Source organism: Acomys russatus, chromosome 29 (genome assembly GCF_903995435.1).
Source record: "Acomys russatus chromosome 29, mAcoRus1.1, whole genome shotgun sequence".
Classification (NCBI taxonomy): Eukaryota; Metazoa; Chordata; class Mammalia; order Rodentia; family Muridae; genus Acomys; species Acomys russatus.
The window spans coordinates 39,224,801-39,240,162 of record NC_067165.1 but is presented as its reverse complement, the minus strand read 5'-3'; the positions used below and the strand labels follow the sequence as shown (position 1 = coordinate 39,240,162).

Sequence of the window (15,362 nt, the reverse complement as noted above, 5' to 3'; positions counted from 1 at the left end):
AGGCTACACAGAGAATCCCTATCTCAAAAAACAAAAAAGAAAAAAAAAAAGTATCAATGAAATTCATTATATAAATGCATAAACCTAGCCCGGTGTGGTGGCGCATACCTTTAATGCCAGCACTTGGGAGGCAGAAGCAGGCAGATGGATCGCTGTGAGTTCAAAGCCAGCCTTGTCTACAAGGTGAGTCCAGGATAGCCACAGCTACACAGAGAAACCCTGTCTCAAAAAAAAAAAAAAAAAAAAAACCAAACCAACCAAAACAAAAACCCTGGATAGAAGGAAAGACCCAACCCCCCCCCCCCCCCCCCGCCCCATGTTGTCCTCTCACCTCACACTCATGGTGTGACACGCATTGACCCACCCCACTAAATAAATAAATAAATAAGTATGGTCTCCCTTTACAAGCCAGGCTGACTTTTGATATCAGCATCTGGGAGTGGTGGCGTACACCTTTAATCCCAGCACTCGGGAGGCAGAGGCAGGCTATCGCTGTGTGTTCGAGGCCAGCCTGGTCTACAGAGTGAGTCCAGGACAGCCAAGGCTACACAGAGAAACCCTGTCTCGAAAAAACAAAAAACAAGACTTTTGATGTCATGATGCCCCTCTTGCCTCAGTCTCCCAAGTACTGTTAGTTACTGGCTTGACCCACCATACCTGCTTTCACCTTTTTCTTTTCTTTTCTTTTTTTTCTTTCTTTTTAAATGTACTTTATGAAACTCATTTGAAATCTAATAAGCTTGAAGGAAAATTTTAATACCATAAGAACTGGGCTTTGAAATTTTCCAGATTTTATTTATTGTATCTTTATGTGTATGAATATTTTGCCTGCATGGATGTATGTATGCGCACTGTCTGTGTCTGGTGACTGCGGAGGGCAGAAGAGGGCGGCTGGATCACAGGATCACAGGTACATGGTTTTGAGCTGCCATATGGGAACCAAGCCCAGGTCTTAATCACAGAATCACCTCTCCAGCCCTCGCTTTTTTCTTTAAGGACTTAAATTAATTCACTGACCCTCACAAGGACGATGAGGTAGGCACTGTACTAACCCTTGTACAAGGGATGTCCTGAAGCAGACACCAGCTGTTATCACACCCGCAGTTTCTGCCTGGCTGCCCCAGGATCTCCAGGCTACCGGTGGTCCTACCACCTCCCCTCGATTCTATTTAGGCAGCCCGCTGCGCCCTAGGGTTCCGAAATCTGGATCTTCTGCTTGAAGCGCACCGGTTGCTTGAGGCCTAGGCGGTGGCCCGAGCCTAAACCTTGCTGCAAGAGCCAGCGGCACAGACGCTGTCTCCTAGCAACCAGCTGCAGTCACGTGGCTGCGCGAGTTGGGCTCACGTGGCTCAGCGCCGAGCCACGGTTGGAGCTGGCGCACCCGACGGGCGGGGCCGGGAAGTTTGTTGCTGAGTTCGGAGCCCAGGAGTCCCCGCGGCCGTCACGCAGGTGCCCTCCGCTGGGGTCGGGATGGAGCTGCCCGCCGTGAACTTGAAGGTGTCCGCGAGGCCCGGGCGGGAGGGAATTCCAGGACCCTGGGGAAACGGAGTCGGAGCAGAAGGGAAAGCGCAGAGTCGGGGGGGAGGAGGCAGCGGACACCGAGAGAAAGGGACACCTGGGGACTGGGACGGACAGGGCCGCCCCTCCCGGACAGACCCAGGATGGCACGGGTCCCGGGCTGACCGGGCCTGCGCTCCTGGTGTCCCACAGGAGCAGGACAGGGACCACCTTTCCTCCTGAGAGGTCAGACCCCCTCCGGTGCCGTCCCAGTGGTCCCCTCTGTGTGTTGGCGCAGGTTAGGAAAAATCTGGTGTCCCCAAACAATTGCTTTTCCCTAATTTCCGCATGCAGCGTCCTTATGTCGTAATTAAGAAGCGGGAACTGCAGAAGTTTCCTAAAAGAGAGAGAGAGAGAGAAATAGAGTGGGGCTGCCCTCGGTGTCTTAATTTCCTGAGTTCCTTTTCTCTCTCAGGCCTCTTGCTGTGCAACAGAGGGTTTGGCCACTTAGCTTTGGTCAGAGGGGCGTGGACCTGGAACTGAACCGGCCATCTTAGACCTTGGTGCAGGTTCCTTGAAACCCTTAGACTCTCAGGTGTCAAAACTTTTAGCAGGCGCTGGTGTCTGAGACCAAAGGGACCAAGAAGAGATTGGAGCAAGCGAGGTACCGCTACAGATGGGACCGGCTGTGACTTGCTCTGGCCGGTTTCCCGTTCCTAAGCTCCTGGCCAGCAGCTGGAGAAAGGCACGATTAGAGCAAAGGAATGGTGGATCCCTGAGCTGGGGAGAGGTTGACTGGCCGCTGCAGGGCTGGTTGCCTGTCCTCAAATAAACTTGAGCCTCAGTGGTAGGGCATTTGAATAGCCCACACTAGGCCTGGGCTTTGATTCCCAGTAGCACACCCAAATAATAGTAACAAAACAGGAACAGGTGAAAAAAGACCTGGTGTTTATGGGCCGATAGGTTTTATTAATTTGATCTAGGGTCTCATGTCGTACAGGCTAGCCTTGAACTTACTGTGTAACTGAGGATGACCTCGAACTTCTGATCCTCCTGCCTCCACCTCTGGGAATGAAACCCAGGGCTTCTTGCGTGCTAAGGAAACACTCTTACCGGCTAAGCCATAGCTGCAGCCTGGGTTGCTTATTTGTCTCCGTCCTCCACTGAGAAAGCTGAAGCTGTACTCTGATGGTTTTTGTTTTGAGTCAGGGTCTTGCTAACTCTGGCTGGCCTGGAACTCACCATGTAAACCAGGCTGTCTTTGAACTCACAGACATCTGTTTGTTTGTGCCTCCTGAGTGCTGGCATTAAAGGCATGCACCACCATACCTGGCCAGAGAAGCTATATTCTTTTATAGAGGTGCAGACTTTAGCTTAGATCACACAAGTAAATTGACAGGGTCCTCCAAGAAATAAGTGGTCCAGCCAGGATTTGAACCCCTAAAGACTGAGCTCCACTGCTTTGACATTTCTTGGTATCTGGTTGTTTAGGGCTGACTTTGGTTTTGATGGACTGTGTCAACTTTGAGAGCCTGATAAAGCATCCAACAAAAGTGTGAGCTAGATGGGGCCGGGCAGTGGTGGCACACACCTTTAATTCCAGCACTCGGGAGGCAGAGGCAGGAGGATCGCTGTGAGTTTGAGGCCAGCCTGGTCTACAAGGCGAGCCCAGGACAGCCAAGACTACACAGAGAAACCCTGTCTCAAAAAACGAAAACAAAACAAACAAAACAAAAAGTGTGAGCTAGATGGGTTTTTAGTCCCAGGATGCAAAGACTGGTCCCTCATTTGATCTGATTTGCCTCCATGGATCTTAGCAGGGGCCAAGGAGAAGCAAGCGAGCATCAGTAGAGCTTGTGAAGTGACACATAGGAAGGGCATCCAGTCACTTTGGGGTTTCGCATCAATGACAAAATTTTACTGTGCATCTCGGTATTGGGGACATACTGAATTATCCATAAGCTGATAGTTCAAAATGAGCCTGGGCGGTGCGTCGTTTTGTCTGCAAGATCTGGTAACCCTGTGGAAGGCAGTTAGGACACCACTGTTGCCCCTTTTGGCTCCATCCCTCTGTCCTTTAAAGACATGCTTGCTATGGCCCAGCCCAGCTGGAGTGGGTTATGGGGCCAGGGGAAAAGAAGCAGTTGCCCTGGGCTCTGTAAGGGAAGTTGGTCCCTCCCTGGGCCTCCCCTATGCTTCTGTTGAAGCTGAGCTGAGCAGCTCAGGTTGGGCGGACAAGAGTAGGAAAGCTGGCAGTGGTAATGGGGCCTGCTGCTTAGAGTGTTTCACCCATCTCCATCTCCTGTTCTCTGGAGCCACGGGGGAGAGGGTGGCAATTGGATGAGGCTAGAAGACTTGCCCAAGCTCATCTGTGGAGCTAGGGTCTGTTCCATGGGTTTGACTCCCAAAATCTGCCAGATGAACAGGGCAGGACCTCCTGGATAGCCCTTGAACTCAGCTGTCCTTGGGACATCCTTCTGTCTTATCTAACAGGCTATCAAGTGTTTGTGTTTGGGAGGACACACCGGAATGTACTAAATTGGGTCTGGGAAGTCCCCACCCCCTCCCTTAGGAGTGCTAAACAAAGGCTATTTTTTTTTTCTTGCGGTAGGATACCACAAGCCAGGCAGGTTCTCTACCGCTGAGCCACCACAGCGTCAAACAAAGGGTTAATAACCATTGTGGCCCCTTGACACCCTCCCTTTTCTAAGTTAAACTTCCTGAGAGTGGACAGGCTTTGGGGCCAGGTTTTAAGGTCAGGTGTTGACACTGAGTTAGCTTGTGTGACATTAAGGAGGAAGAGGTGGAAAACAAGCTGTGCCTTCTAGGGTGATGAGTGGATTAAAAACTCAGACCAGAAGCCAGGCAGTGATGGTGTACACAGAGGCAGGGGGATCTCTGTGAGTTTGAGGCCAGGCTGGCCTAACAGATCGAGTTCCAAAACAGCTAGGGATACAGAGAAACCCTCTCTAAAGACCAAAAACAAAAAATAACAACCAACCAACCAAACAAACAAAAAACTAAGAAAACAAAAAACCCTGGACTCTCTTTTGTTTTTTCAATTCAGGGTAGCCAATTTACTTTTCAAGATCCGTGTAGCCTTGGCTGTCCTAGACTCACTTTGTAGACCAGGCTGGCCTCGAACTCACAGTGATCCACCTGCCTCTGCCTCCTGAGTGCTGGGATTAAAGGCATGCGCCACCAGGCCTGGCCTTCTATTTTTGTTTTTTGGTGCACGCCTTTAATCCCAGCTCTCGGGAGGCAGAGGCAGGTGGACTCTGAGTTTGAGGCCATCCTGGTCTACAGAGTGAGTTCCAGAACACCCAAGGCTACACAGACAAACCCTGTCTTGAAAAACAAGCAAAAAGATTTATTTATTATTTACACAGCATTCTGCTTGCATGTACACCTGCATGCCAGAAGAAGGCGCCAGATCTCATTATAGATGGTTATGAGCCACCATGTGGTTGCTGGGAATTGAACTCAGGACCCCTGGAAGAATAGCCAGTGCTCTCAACCTCTGAGCCATCTCTCCAGTCCTGTTGACTCTCTTTATAGACCAAGCTGGCCTTGAACTCACAGGGATCTTTTTTCTTTTTGCTGTTTTATTTTGTTGTTCTTGGCTGTTGTTTGTTTGTTGAGACAGGGTTTCTCTGTGTAAGAGCCCTGGAACTCACTTTATAGACCAGGGTGTTCTGTAACTCACAGAGATCCACCTGCCTCTGCCTCCCAACTGCTGGGATTAAAGATGTGCCACCACGCCTGGCCTGAGACTGCCTCTTCATAGGTTTGCTTTCCATGATTCTGCAGTATTAATGTCTGTCATATTCCCTGGAGACAGGGTCTCTCACTGAACTTGGAGCTGACTGATTTGGTCAGTGAGCCCAGGGACCCTCCTGCAGCAGAATTCCTTCCTGTAGGCAGGCGTGACAGGTCTTGGTGGCCTTTTCCTGCCTATCTATCCTGGCCGAGCACATGCCTTTGCCCTTGGCCTAACCCTGCCATCTGCACCAGCATAACTCCTGGCCTCTCAGGAAGTCTCTGCCTGTACCATGCCCTCCTCCCACACAGAGGGCTGGTCCTGGCTCCCTGCCTTGGCCTGACTGCTTACCCTCAGCACTCAGCCAGGAAGCCTGGAACCCACTATAGCTGACAGCGCCCTTATCTTCTCATGGCATCGGCCCCTCCTGTCTTAGCTCTCCAGGCCATGTCCCCTCCATTACCAGGAGAGGCCAGTCCAGGTCCAGGGCTGAGGTTTCAAGGATGCCAGAAGCAGTAAAAGTGTATTCTAGAAACCCAGGCAGACCAGAGGGATTGTGTCTTTAAGATGAGTCATATGGTGATGTGTCCTGCAGTGAGTCGCAACCTCCCTCCATCATTAAACTTGAAAGCTGAGCTGCCAACCACTGCTTTCACACCACCGCCTCTACTGTCTCCCACCTCTCCCCTTACTCGTGTGTGTGTGTGTGTGTGTGTGTGTGTGTGTGTGTGTGTGTGTGTGTGTTTTGAAACAGGCCTAGGTTAGTCTTAAACTCATTATGCAGCTGAGGACAATCTTGAACTTCTGATCCTCCTGCCTCCACCTCCCAAGTGCTAAGATTACAGGTACTCACAACTGTGCGTAACTTATGCAGTTTATTTATTCGGTGTGGGGCTTGAACTTGAGGCTACAAGTTTGCTAACAAGCACTGAGTCCCAGCCCCATCTCCTTGCTCCTCCCTTGCAGCTAATGTGGCTGCCTTCCCCTCTGGAGCCCATAGCTCTGGCTCCAGGTCCTAAGAACCCACTCCTTGTTGGAGGCCCCTCCCATTTTCCATTGGGACGTCTGATTCCAGGGCTCATGGAACCCCCAGCCCTTGGAAACAGGAAGGGGGAGAGGTGCCTGCTCCTGGCCAGGCAGCTCTTTCTTTACCACAGACTCTTTACTGCTGCCTGAATTTAAGACGTTTGTGAGACCCTTGTAGGTGCCAGGCAGGGGTCCCCTATATGTTCTGGCTCCGTAAGTGTTGTGCTGCCTGTAACATTGCATTCACAGACTTACCCAACCCCTGTCCTTGTACCACAGGTTATTCTCCTGGTTCACTGGCTGCTGACAACCTGGTGAGTGACTCTGGGTGTCTGGCTGTATGCCCATGTCTCCTGGCTGTGTGCTGTGTCACCTGGGGTCTGTGTCCACACTTCCCTGGGGTCAGTCAACAGATCCCATTCTGCAGTGTTTTAGCTTGTCACCTCAGCAGTCCATTGTGCCGAGGGCTGGGTGTGCTGTCCCTCTTAACAGTGGGGTAAGGATTGGCCTCTGAGCCATGCTTGCTAACCAAGCCCTAAGTGGGACTCCAGGGTACAGCTCGATCTCTGCTGTCATTTCTGCCCAGCATAATTTCTCTGCCAAAAAACAAAAAACAGTTCAGGAAGCCACTGAGATCACGTGTTCTCGCAGGCTTTGAAGGACCGTGCAATGCCAGCAGCTGTGAGTGACACGAACAGCGGAAGCAGGGGTCACATTCCCTGAGGTTCCTCACTGGTCACAGGCAGGGCTCACACCTAAGCAGGTGTGACAGAAGATAGGAGGGAAAACATCAGGCCTCTTGGCCTAATTGCCCACCCCAGTGTTCCAGCCTGGGCCCTGCTGTGTGTCAGGTCTCAAAGAAACCCAGACAAGTCTCAGTAGCTATGGCTCCTCCCAGCTCTGCCAGCATCACTCAGTCAGTACCTGTAGCTCCTCTCAGCACTTCTTACCCTAAACCTCTCCAGTCCAGCTTCTGATTCCTGTAACTCAGCCTTCCCTCCCCCCCACTCCGCCCCCGGATTTTCAAGACAGGGTTTCTCTATGTAGCCCTGGCTGTCCTGGACTAGCTTTGTGGATCAGGCTGACCTCGAACTCACAGCGATCTTCCTGCCTCTGCCTCCCGAGTGCTGGGATTAAAGGCATGCGCCACCACACCCAGCTTACAGCTCAGCCATTTTTTTTTTTTTCCGAGACAGGGTTTCTCTGTGTAGCCTTGGCCATCCTGGACTCACTTTGTAGACCAGGCTGGCCTCTAACTCATAGCGATCCGCCTGCCTCTGCCTCCTGAGTGCTGGGATTAAAGGCATGCGCCACCACGCCCGGCTCAGCTCAGCCATTTTTGCTTATGTGTGGTTTTTGTTCTGCTCCTGGCTCGTCTCCTGGACCCGTCATTGTCTGTTTGCCCTCTTTCCTCTCTCTCTCTTTCGATTCCTCTCTCGCTCTCCCTGACACCTCTCCTCTCATGGCCTGGTTCAGTCTGTTGGTCGTGTTTAGTCTGGACCCTTCCAGAAGCCGTGTCTGTTTTCTCCCTCATATGTAGACTAAAACCTTCTCAGCTGACTCCTGGGAGCATCAGGGCCTCATTTCACTCACTGAGCTGCTGTATGACCTGCTCAGTCACATATGAGGTCTGTGCCTCCCAATCTGTAAACCAAGGCTCCTAATAACACTTCCCCCAAGAGCAGCTTAGATTTAGAAGGTGTAGGTTGGCTCCAGGTCCCAGGACGTGTCCTGCATTAACTGTGGTAAGCCAGCTCTTCAAGCAGAGTAGTAAGTGATGCCAGTTGACAGTGGTACCCGGAAAACAACAGCAGGGAGGGAGTCAGGTCAGGTGGACAGGAGAATGGATCTCTCTGGCAACGTCTGAGCTCTAAGATAACAAGAAATGGCTGTGTGTTCAGGGAAACGAAGCCTCAGTGGGCAGCAGTCAGGAGGTAAGGATGGGGCTACAGCAAAGAAAGAATCTTATTCTAAACCTGTCAGAAAACTGTTGGAAAGGAGTCACATGATCTGATTCATACACTGCTTGCTGTTCCAAGAACTTCCTGCAGGGGGCAGGAGTGACAGCAAGACCTCTACAGACAAGATGTGGGCCCTATGCGGGCAGGAGAGAATGGAGGAGGCCAGGTTGAGGAAGCCAGGAGGTCTATTTTCAAGGAGACTAAGACCCTGGAGCAGAAGGGAGGAGCTGTGGGAGGGGTGGGCAGCTCAGGGTGGTGACTGGCCGACTGACAGTGTCTCTCTCTTCAGGGGCTGCATGGCGTTTTCAGGCTCCTATGCCTGGAGCAACTTCACTATCCTGGCCCTGGGCGTGTGGGCTGTGGCCCAGCGGGATTCTGTTGATGCCATAGGCCTGGTGAGTGGGCAGTGGGAGAGGGGGCAGGTAACAGGCTCCATCCGTGCGCCCCTCACCTTCTCTCTTCCTCATAGCCTCCCTTATTCTGTTCTAAAGCCCTGGACACAAGGCTGGACACAAGGCTGGAGAGCCGCTAGCTGGGCTAGCTACACAGCTCCCCACCTCTGCTGCTGTCTTCTCCAGGACAGACAGCTTTTCACACTGAGGCCATGGGGCCTTAGGAGAACAGCAGAGGGGCCTTTCCTTGTTTTCTTGTAGTGTAAATAGATGATATGGACTCAAAGGGACTGTCCCTCTCAGAAATTCTGGAGCCAAGTGTTGGGCCCCATCATGACCCCAGTGGCAGGAGATGGGCAACAGTCTGGAGCCAGACTCCTGTGTCCTGTGCCTAGGCCATGCAGGTGCCAGTCACAAGATGTATTCCAGGCTAGTTTGTGTGAGAGAAGTTTGTGGTCTGGTGGGGAGCCAGTGCCTGTGACCCTGTGCCGGTGTTTCCTGCAGTTTCTTAGCGGCTTGGTCATCACCGTCTTCCTGGACATTATCTACATCAGCATCTTCTACTCACATTTCGCCCTTGGGGACACCGGCCGCTTCAGTGCCGGCATGGCCATCCTCAGCCTGCTGCTCAAGCCCTTCTCTTGCTGCCTCGTCTACCACATGCACCGGGAACGAGGGGGTGAGCTCCCACTCCGCTCAGGTAAGCCTCACTCCTCTCTTCCTCCCCCTGGTCCTGTGTGCAAGCTCCTAGTCACTGCTGCAAAAGCTGTGGCCCAGCTGCAGGGATGGTGTGACTTTTCCTGTTGTCAGACTGTGGGCAGGCAGCCTTGGCGGCCATCCCTCAACTCAGAGCACAAGTGAGGCCATGGAGGAGTTCTGCTCCCAGAAGCAGCAGGGAGCCACTGCTTTGGGCCTGCAGGTGGCTGTGGGGAACAAGTCCTTCCTTCTCTTCCCACCCAGCCCTGGCTCTGGAGCTCCTGCCATGTGGAATGTGTCCCTCTGGGCAGGCAGCTCAGGGAACCCTGGGTGCCCACTCTCTAGTCTCTGGCCTAGCCCACACTGTCCTTGGTGGTGAGCCAAATCATTTTCCTGCCCTCTCTGACCCTGGTCTCCTGGGGGGAGCTGAGCATGGTTCCCCAGGTGGCCTGGGGATCCCCTGAGAAATTCCTGAGCAAGGGCAAGAGTGGCCTGTGGCTTCCCACTGTGGTCTTCTTTCTCAGTGCTACCTCGACCTGCCCAGGTGTGACAGGGTCAGATGAGAGAACGAAGGCCTATTGCTCTGCACCTTTTAGCCCCAGCCTTCTGGGTACAGAAACTGTGCCAGGCTCTGTGACTTCTAGAGACCGTGATATGTATGGGTCATTGAGCCTGGTGGAGAGCAGGAGAGGGATCTGTGGGCCCAGGACTAGCCACCTCTCCTCAGATTACTGAGTACATGCAGCTGGGGCAGATGTGGCACAGCAGATGGTAGCCATCAACCATAGGACCTGCTGTTTTGCTCTGAACCCATTGTCATCTGTTTCAAGCCACATAATATCAAATCAAGCTGTCTCTCTGACCCTCAAACAACTCATCTGTAAATCTGAGCTGTGCCCCATACAGACATGAGGATTGAGTGGATGCTGTCTGCTAAAGGCTAGTGTCTGGGCCTCTACTATTGCCCATTGTCCTTGGTATCAGGATACCAGGCACTAGCCATGGCAGAGGGTGGCTCCATCTGTGCTTAGCAGAAGGCCCCATGGTCTCACTTTCTCTCTTTCATGTTCCCTGTCCTCTAGATTTCTTTGGACCTTCTCAGGAGCATAGTGCCTACCAGACAATTGACTCACCAGACTCACCTGCAGACCCCTTTGCAAACCTGGAGAACAAGGGCCAAGCTGCCCCCCGGGGGTACTGAGCTGTTCCCTGGCCTTCCTGGTGCTCAGCAGGATACACCTTCTTTTCCTGGACCTACAGTGGGCATCTCCATTCCCTACCACAGAGGTGACCTGAGTCATGTGCCTTTGTAGGTCAAAAGCCCCTAGCTTCCCAGCTGAGAAGAGCCCAATCCTAACTCTCCAGGCCACCCCTCCCTTCAAGACATCTGCTAGCCCCAGGCTAGCACTGTGCTTGTTTTGTATTTTTTTTTAACTCTTACCCCATAACTACAGCACACTCCTACTGAGCTCTGCAGAGTGTTGCAGGGCCAACCAGGCCTGAAGGGCCAGTGATCACTGCCTCTCAGGCTGCCCCAAGATGGCTTAGCCCTTCTAGCAGCTCTGGGAACTTCTGGGCCTCAGCCTGCCCTGCATAGAAGCCAAGTCCCTGTGCCTGTCACTGCCTCATGACTTGCTTGGTGCCTGGCAACTGCAGGCCTGGATACAGTAAGTCTGCGGAGGCCCGGATCAGAGCCCTGACATTAAAGTTCAGAGGTTCTATACCTGAGCTGTGTTGAGCCATGTTTGATCTCCCAGCTGGGACTTGCCTGGGGATGAGTTCACCTTCAAATCAGTTGCAGGTGGAACTTGGTCTGAGCCATCCATTATGCTGGGCCTGGTGGGAGGAAGGGCTCCTTATGGGTCTGCCCGGAGGAGCCTGGCTCCAGACAAATGGGGAGGCGTGGCATGTAGATACCTGTCCTCTGAATCAGATGCCCCAGCGCTGGTCTAAATCCTGCTCTGCCACTTGCAGCTGTGTGAAGCACTTCCCGTGTCTTCTAGCAAAGAGGTAGTTATAAGCTCCAGTGACAAGGGCGTAAGTGACCAATTGCACTGCCCCTGAGACTGAGCCATGAGGCAAGGCATGGGCAGCTTCCTCTAGTCCCTGTGTTCTGACCACAGTCCACTGCTTCCTGAGGTGGCGTGGCCAGGACCCCCACTCTTATTCAACTGCTAGATCTCTGGGGACAGATACTTGACAACTTATGGGGAGCCACAGGCTGGGCCAGAGTCCTGAAAGCAGCACACCTGTAGGCAGTTGGAGGCTGAGTGACAGCAATTGTGAAAAGCGAAACAGCCTCTGGGGGAGGGGAGTTGTGGTGCATCTGTTGTGTGGAACATCATCCTGTTTAATCAGCAGAAAACCAGTACCTGTTGGCATCCACACTGAGCCCAGTGTAAGCAGACAGGGTGAGGGGCAGCATGTGCCACTAGAGGGCGGTAATTGTGACTCGGTCGCTCACAAAATCCTTAGGTTTGTTTGAGAGTGTGTGCAGCAAGCACAGCAACATGAGCTGGGGCCCAGAGAAAGGACTCAGCGGCTCAGCCCAGAAAAGGCGTCTACTACTGAGCCTGATGGTCTGTGTTTGGTCCCTGGAACCAGCTCATGAGATTGTCCTCTGACTCCCACACTCTTGCCATGGTATGAAGTTACACACACACATACCAAAAGTAGATAAATGTTTAAAAAAAAAACAAACTCAGAATATTAAAACCTGTCTTTTGGGCAGATGAGGTGGTGCACGCCTATAATCCCAGCACTCTGGAGGCAGAGGTAGATGGATCTCTGAGTTTGAGGCCAGCCTGGTCTACAGAGCGAGTTCCAGAACAGCCAGGGCTCTATCACACAGAGAAGCCCTGTCTTCAAAAAAAAAAAAAGAAAAAGAAAGAAAGAAAAGAAAAGAAGACATGTTCTGGGACACAAGTCAAGTTCATAATTGCGAAGGCCTTGGAGGAGGAGGAGGAAGAGGAGGAAGAGGCATGTGGCCTGAGGCGAACAGGATGAAAAACCCAAGTTGCTTCTTGTGATTCTGTAACGGTTCTTGGCAGAGCGAAGGCCTGGGCTGTCAGTGCCTGCGTCCCTTGGACTAGGTCAAGTTAGCAGAGACTGGCAAAATGAGGGAGGAGCTTGGTCTAAGCAGCTAGGGCAGATCACAGCTTCCATCCTCCTGGGTTCCAGGTCCCCAAATCTGACTGACTTTAGGGAGGGCCAGAGGAGGGCTGTCACTGGAAGATCCCCCAGCAGCAGTCCTGAGCAAGGGAGCTGACGGAGAAGAAGCCCTAAGGCAAGCAGAAACACGGAGCGGCACCACTGCTGCCTGGCTTCCTACACAGTAGCTCCATGAAAAGGAACTCACACCAGGTGCCTGAATAGGTGGGTGAAGAGAGAGGGAGTAGTGGCAACAGTGGACAAGAGCGGTCCAAGGGGAGGGCCAGCCCTCCGGAAGCCTGGGTAGCAACACTGGCCTTTGCATAGTCAGGAAACAGGTGTAGCTAGATCTCTGAGGGTCAGACAGCGAAAGAGGAAGTGAGGAGCCACCTGGGGAACTGACTTCCACTGAGAGAACTCCAGAGAGCATGTGTGGAATCTAAATCTGAATTTGGTTGATACACTCTAAAAGGATAGTTGGCATGTGTGTGGACTGTGGGGTGTGACAAGCTGTCAACTCCTGGACACACTTTGAAGGCGGGCCAACAGGATCTGCAGGTGGGAGAAGCCAGGGATCACTAACTTCAGGCTTGGGGCTGGAGCCTACAGTTGCCTGCCACTGACTGGAGAGAGGAGAGGGGCACAGGCAAACCAGGTTGGGCCCAGAGGGCCGGCTGTTCTCAGCACCACCTGCCTTCTGTGCCACAGGTCACCGTGGTGGTTTGGAAGCAGGCCAGCCACCAGGTTTTTGTCCGGAGTCTGCTGTCCTAGGGAGGCCCCTTCCCTGTGGTCTGCAGAGCTGAAGTGGCTTGTCCAGTTTGTACATCTTCCTAAGGATGAAACCAGAGAAACCGCCCCCAGACAACATCGTCGTCATCATCACTTAATGCTGGTGCCAAACTGCCAGTCTGCCCCACTCTAGCCAGCCTCGGTCTCCAGAATTGCACAGCCAGTCCAGTGCTCAGCCTGCAACCCGTTTTGCAGCCAGAGAACCATGTTTTAAATCTCAAAGGGTGGCCAGTGAGATGGCCCCGTGGGGAAAGGCCTTGCCCCCAAAATTTGAGTTTGATTCCTGGGTCCCAGGTGAAAGGAGAGAGCCGACTCCTGCAAGTCCTCCTCTGACCTCCATGTTTGTACTGTGGTGCATGCCCCCTCCACAGATAACTGCGTTTAAATCCTAAAGGTACCCTTAGACCTCTGTATAAGAGACAGCTGGTTTGCTTGCTTGGTTGGTTGGTTTTGGTTTGGTTTGATTTTTCGAGACAGAGTTTCTCTGTGTTACCCTTGCTGTCCTGGACTCACTTTGTAGACCAGGCTGGCCTTGAACTCACAGCAAACCACCTGCCTCTGCCTCCCAAGTGCTGGGATTAAAGGCGTGCGCCACCACCGCCCAGCTATGTTTGTTTTGTCTGTTAATCTGATCTGAAAAGTGGGGATGAGATGGGCCATTGCGGTAGCTCAGTGGTGAGTGCACACCGCCAAGTCTGATGACCTGTGTTGGATCCTGAGACCTGTATGGTGTAAGAAGAGAAGCTGCTTCTGAAAGCGTCTCCTCACCTCCACGGCAGCGGGGCGCCTGCCTGTGTGTACATACACAGTAAAACTGTAAATCAAAATAAAGTGAGGATAAGAATCCAACAACTCAGGGACTGGTGATGGTTGAGAACAGTTGTTAACGTCAATGCTCAATAAATGTTAAAGCTTACTGTATGGATTGCTGTGTGATTACTCACAAGGGGAGCGGGTGACCAGTCTGCCCATCCAAATAGCTATCATTTATCAATTGTGTAAATATTATGGGGTGCCTTTAGGTGATTTCAGCAGGCTGGGCGTACCCTATCCTCCAAGGCTCTGTCTTGTGAAGCACATGTGAGCCAGGCCATCTGCAAAGTCAGTGGATGGTTCTAACATGCAATCTCTGAGGCTGGAACTCAGAATCTCAGATTTGAGCCTGGTGAGAGCTAAGTGCTTTCCTACCTCAGTGGTTTGAAGATGGAGTTCACTTTAAATTCTTTACATAACCTGCGATCCAGACTGTGAAAGAGCTAGTCTGCAATGGAGCCTAGGGCTCCCCAGCTCCCAAGAAGGAAGCTGACCTGGGACACAGACTTGGAAAGAGGAGCCGAAGAGCCTAGCTCAGAGCCTGAGTGTGCTTTATGGAGCTGGGGTGACTGGGGATTTAAAGAGGTCAACCACTGCTACAGATGACAAACATGAAATAAAGTAGACACTCAGGGCAGCCGACAGACCTGAGGACCAGTGGCCTAGAAGACAGGTTTGAAGGAGTCTCTCAGAAAAGCAGCCAGGAAAGACAGAAGTTCAGTGAGGGTTACAAGCTGAGGTTGGGGGAAGGCAGCCAAAAGGTCCCATCCACCGGGTTCAGGAAGATATTTGACACAGGTTTTTTTAAACCGTATTTGTTTTTGAGACAGGGCTCACTATGTAATGCTAGCTGGCCTGGAACTCACTTATGTAGACCAGGCAGGCCAGGAACTCACAGGAATCTGCCTGCCTCTGCCTCCCGAGGGCTACCACACACTTGGCTTGACACAGACTTGAAAGGGCAGGAGGATGGCTAACTACCTAACTCTGTGGAAAAGATCTAGCACATGGATCATGGGTTCAATCCCCGGCACCACTTTTTAAAAGTGGGGTGTCATAGGTTTGTCTAAGGCTACCCAACAGCACAAGCCCAAGCTCCTTCCTCTTCCTCTATCCTCACAGGAAAAGCACATGTTGCAGGGTACACTGCGGGGTAGCCTTGCAAAGTGAAAAAATGTGGAGAGAAACATGACCAAAGAGAGGACATGGTGGTTTCCAGCCACTTCTAGAGGGACCTGAGGCCTGGAGACCATAGATAATTTTTTTTTAAAATAAAAT

General features: G+C 52.2%; 1 protein-coding gene across 1 annotated transcript; it reads left to right on the top strand.

Annotated features, from left to right (window-relative positions):
• The first annotated feature begins 1,356 nt into the window (after positions 1-1,356).
• Agtrap (angiotensin II receptor associated protein) lies at positions 1,357-11,619 on the top strand. Its single transcript, XM_051171790.1, has 5 exons — positions 1,357-1,497; positions 6,563-6,597; positions 8,534-8,639; positions 9,141-9,336; positions 10,415-11,619. The coding sequence occupies exons 1-5, from the start codon at positions 1,471-1,473 to the stop codon at positions 10,531-10,533; spliced, it is 483 nt and encodes a 160-aa protein (XP_051027747.1). The 5' UTR covers positions 1,357-1,470; the 3' UTR covers positions 10,534-11,619.
• Positions 11,620-15,362: the final 3,743 nt, after the last annotated feature.

Bases quoted from the DNA above. Each gene is read 5' to 3' on its own strand.
- Agtrap (XM_051171790.1), top strand. From the start codon at position 1,471: ATGGAGCTGCCCGCCGTGAACTTGAAG. The intron at 6,598-8,533 runs GTGAGTGACTCT...CTCTCTCTTCAG, and splicing joins CACTGGCTGCTGACAACCTG to GGGCTGCATGGCGTTTTCAG. The intron at 8,640-9,140 runs GTGAGTGGGCAG...TGTTTCCTGCAG, and splicing joins CTGTTGATGCCATAGGCCTG to TTTCTTAGCGGCTTGGTCAT.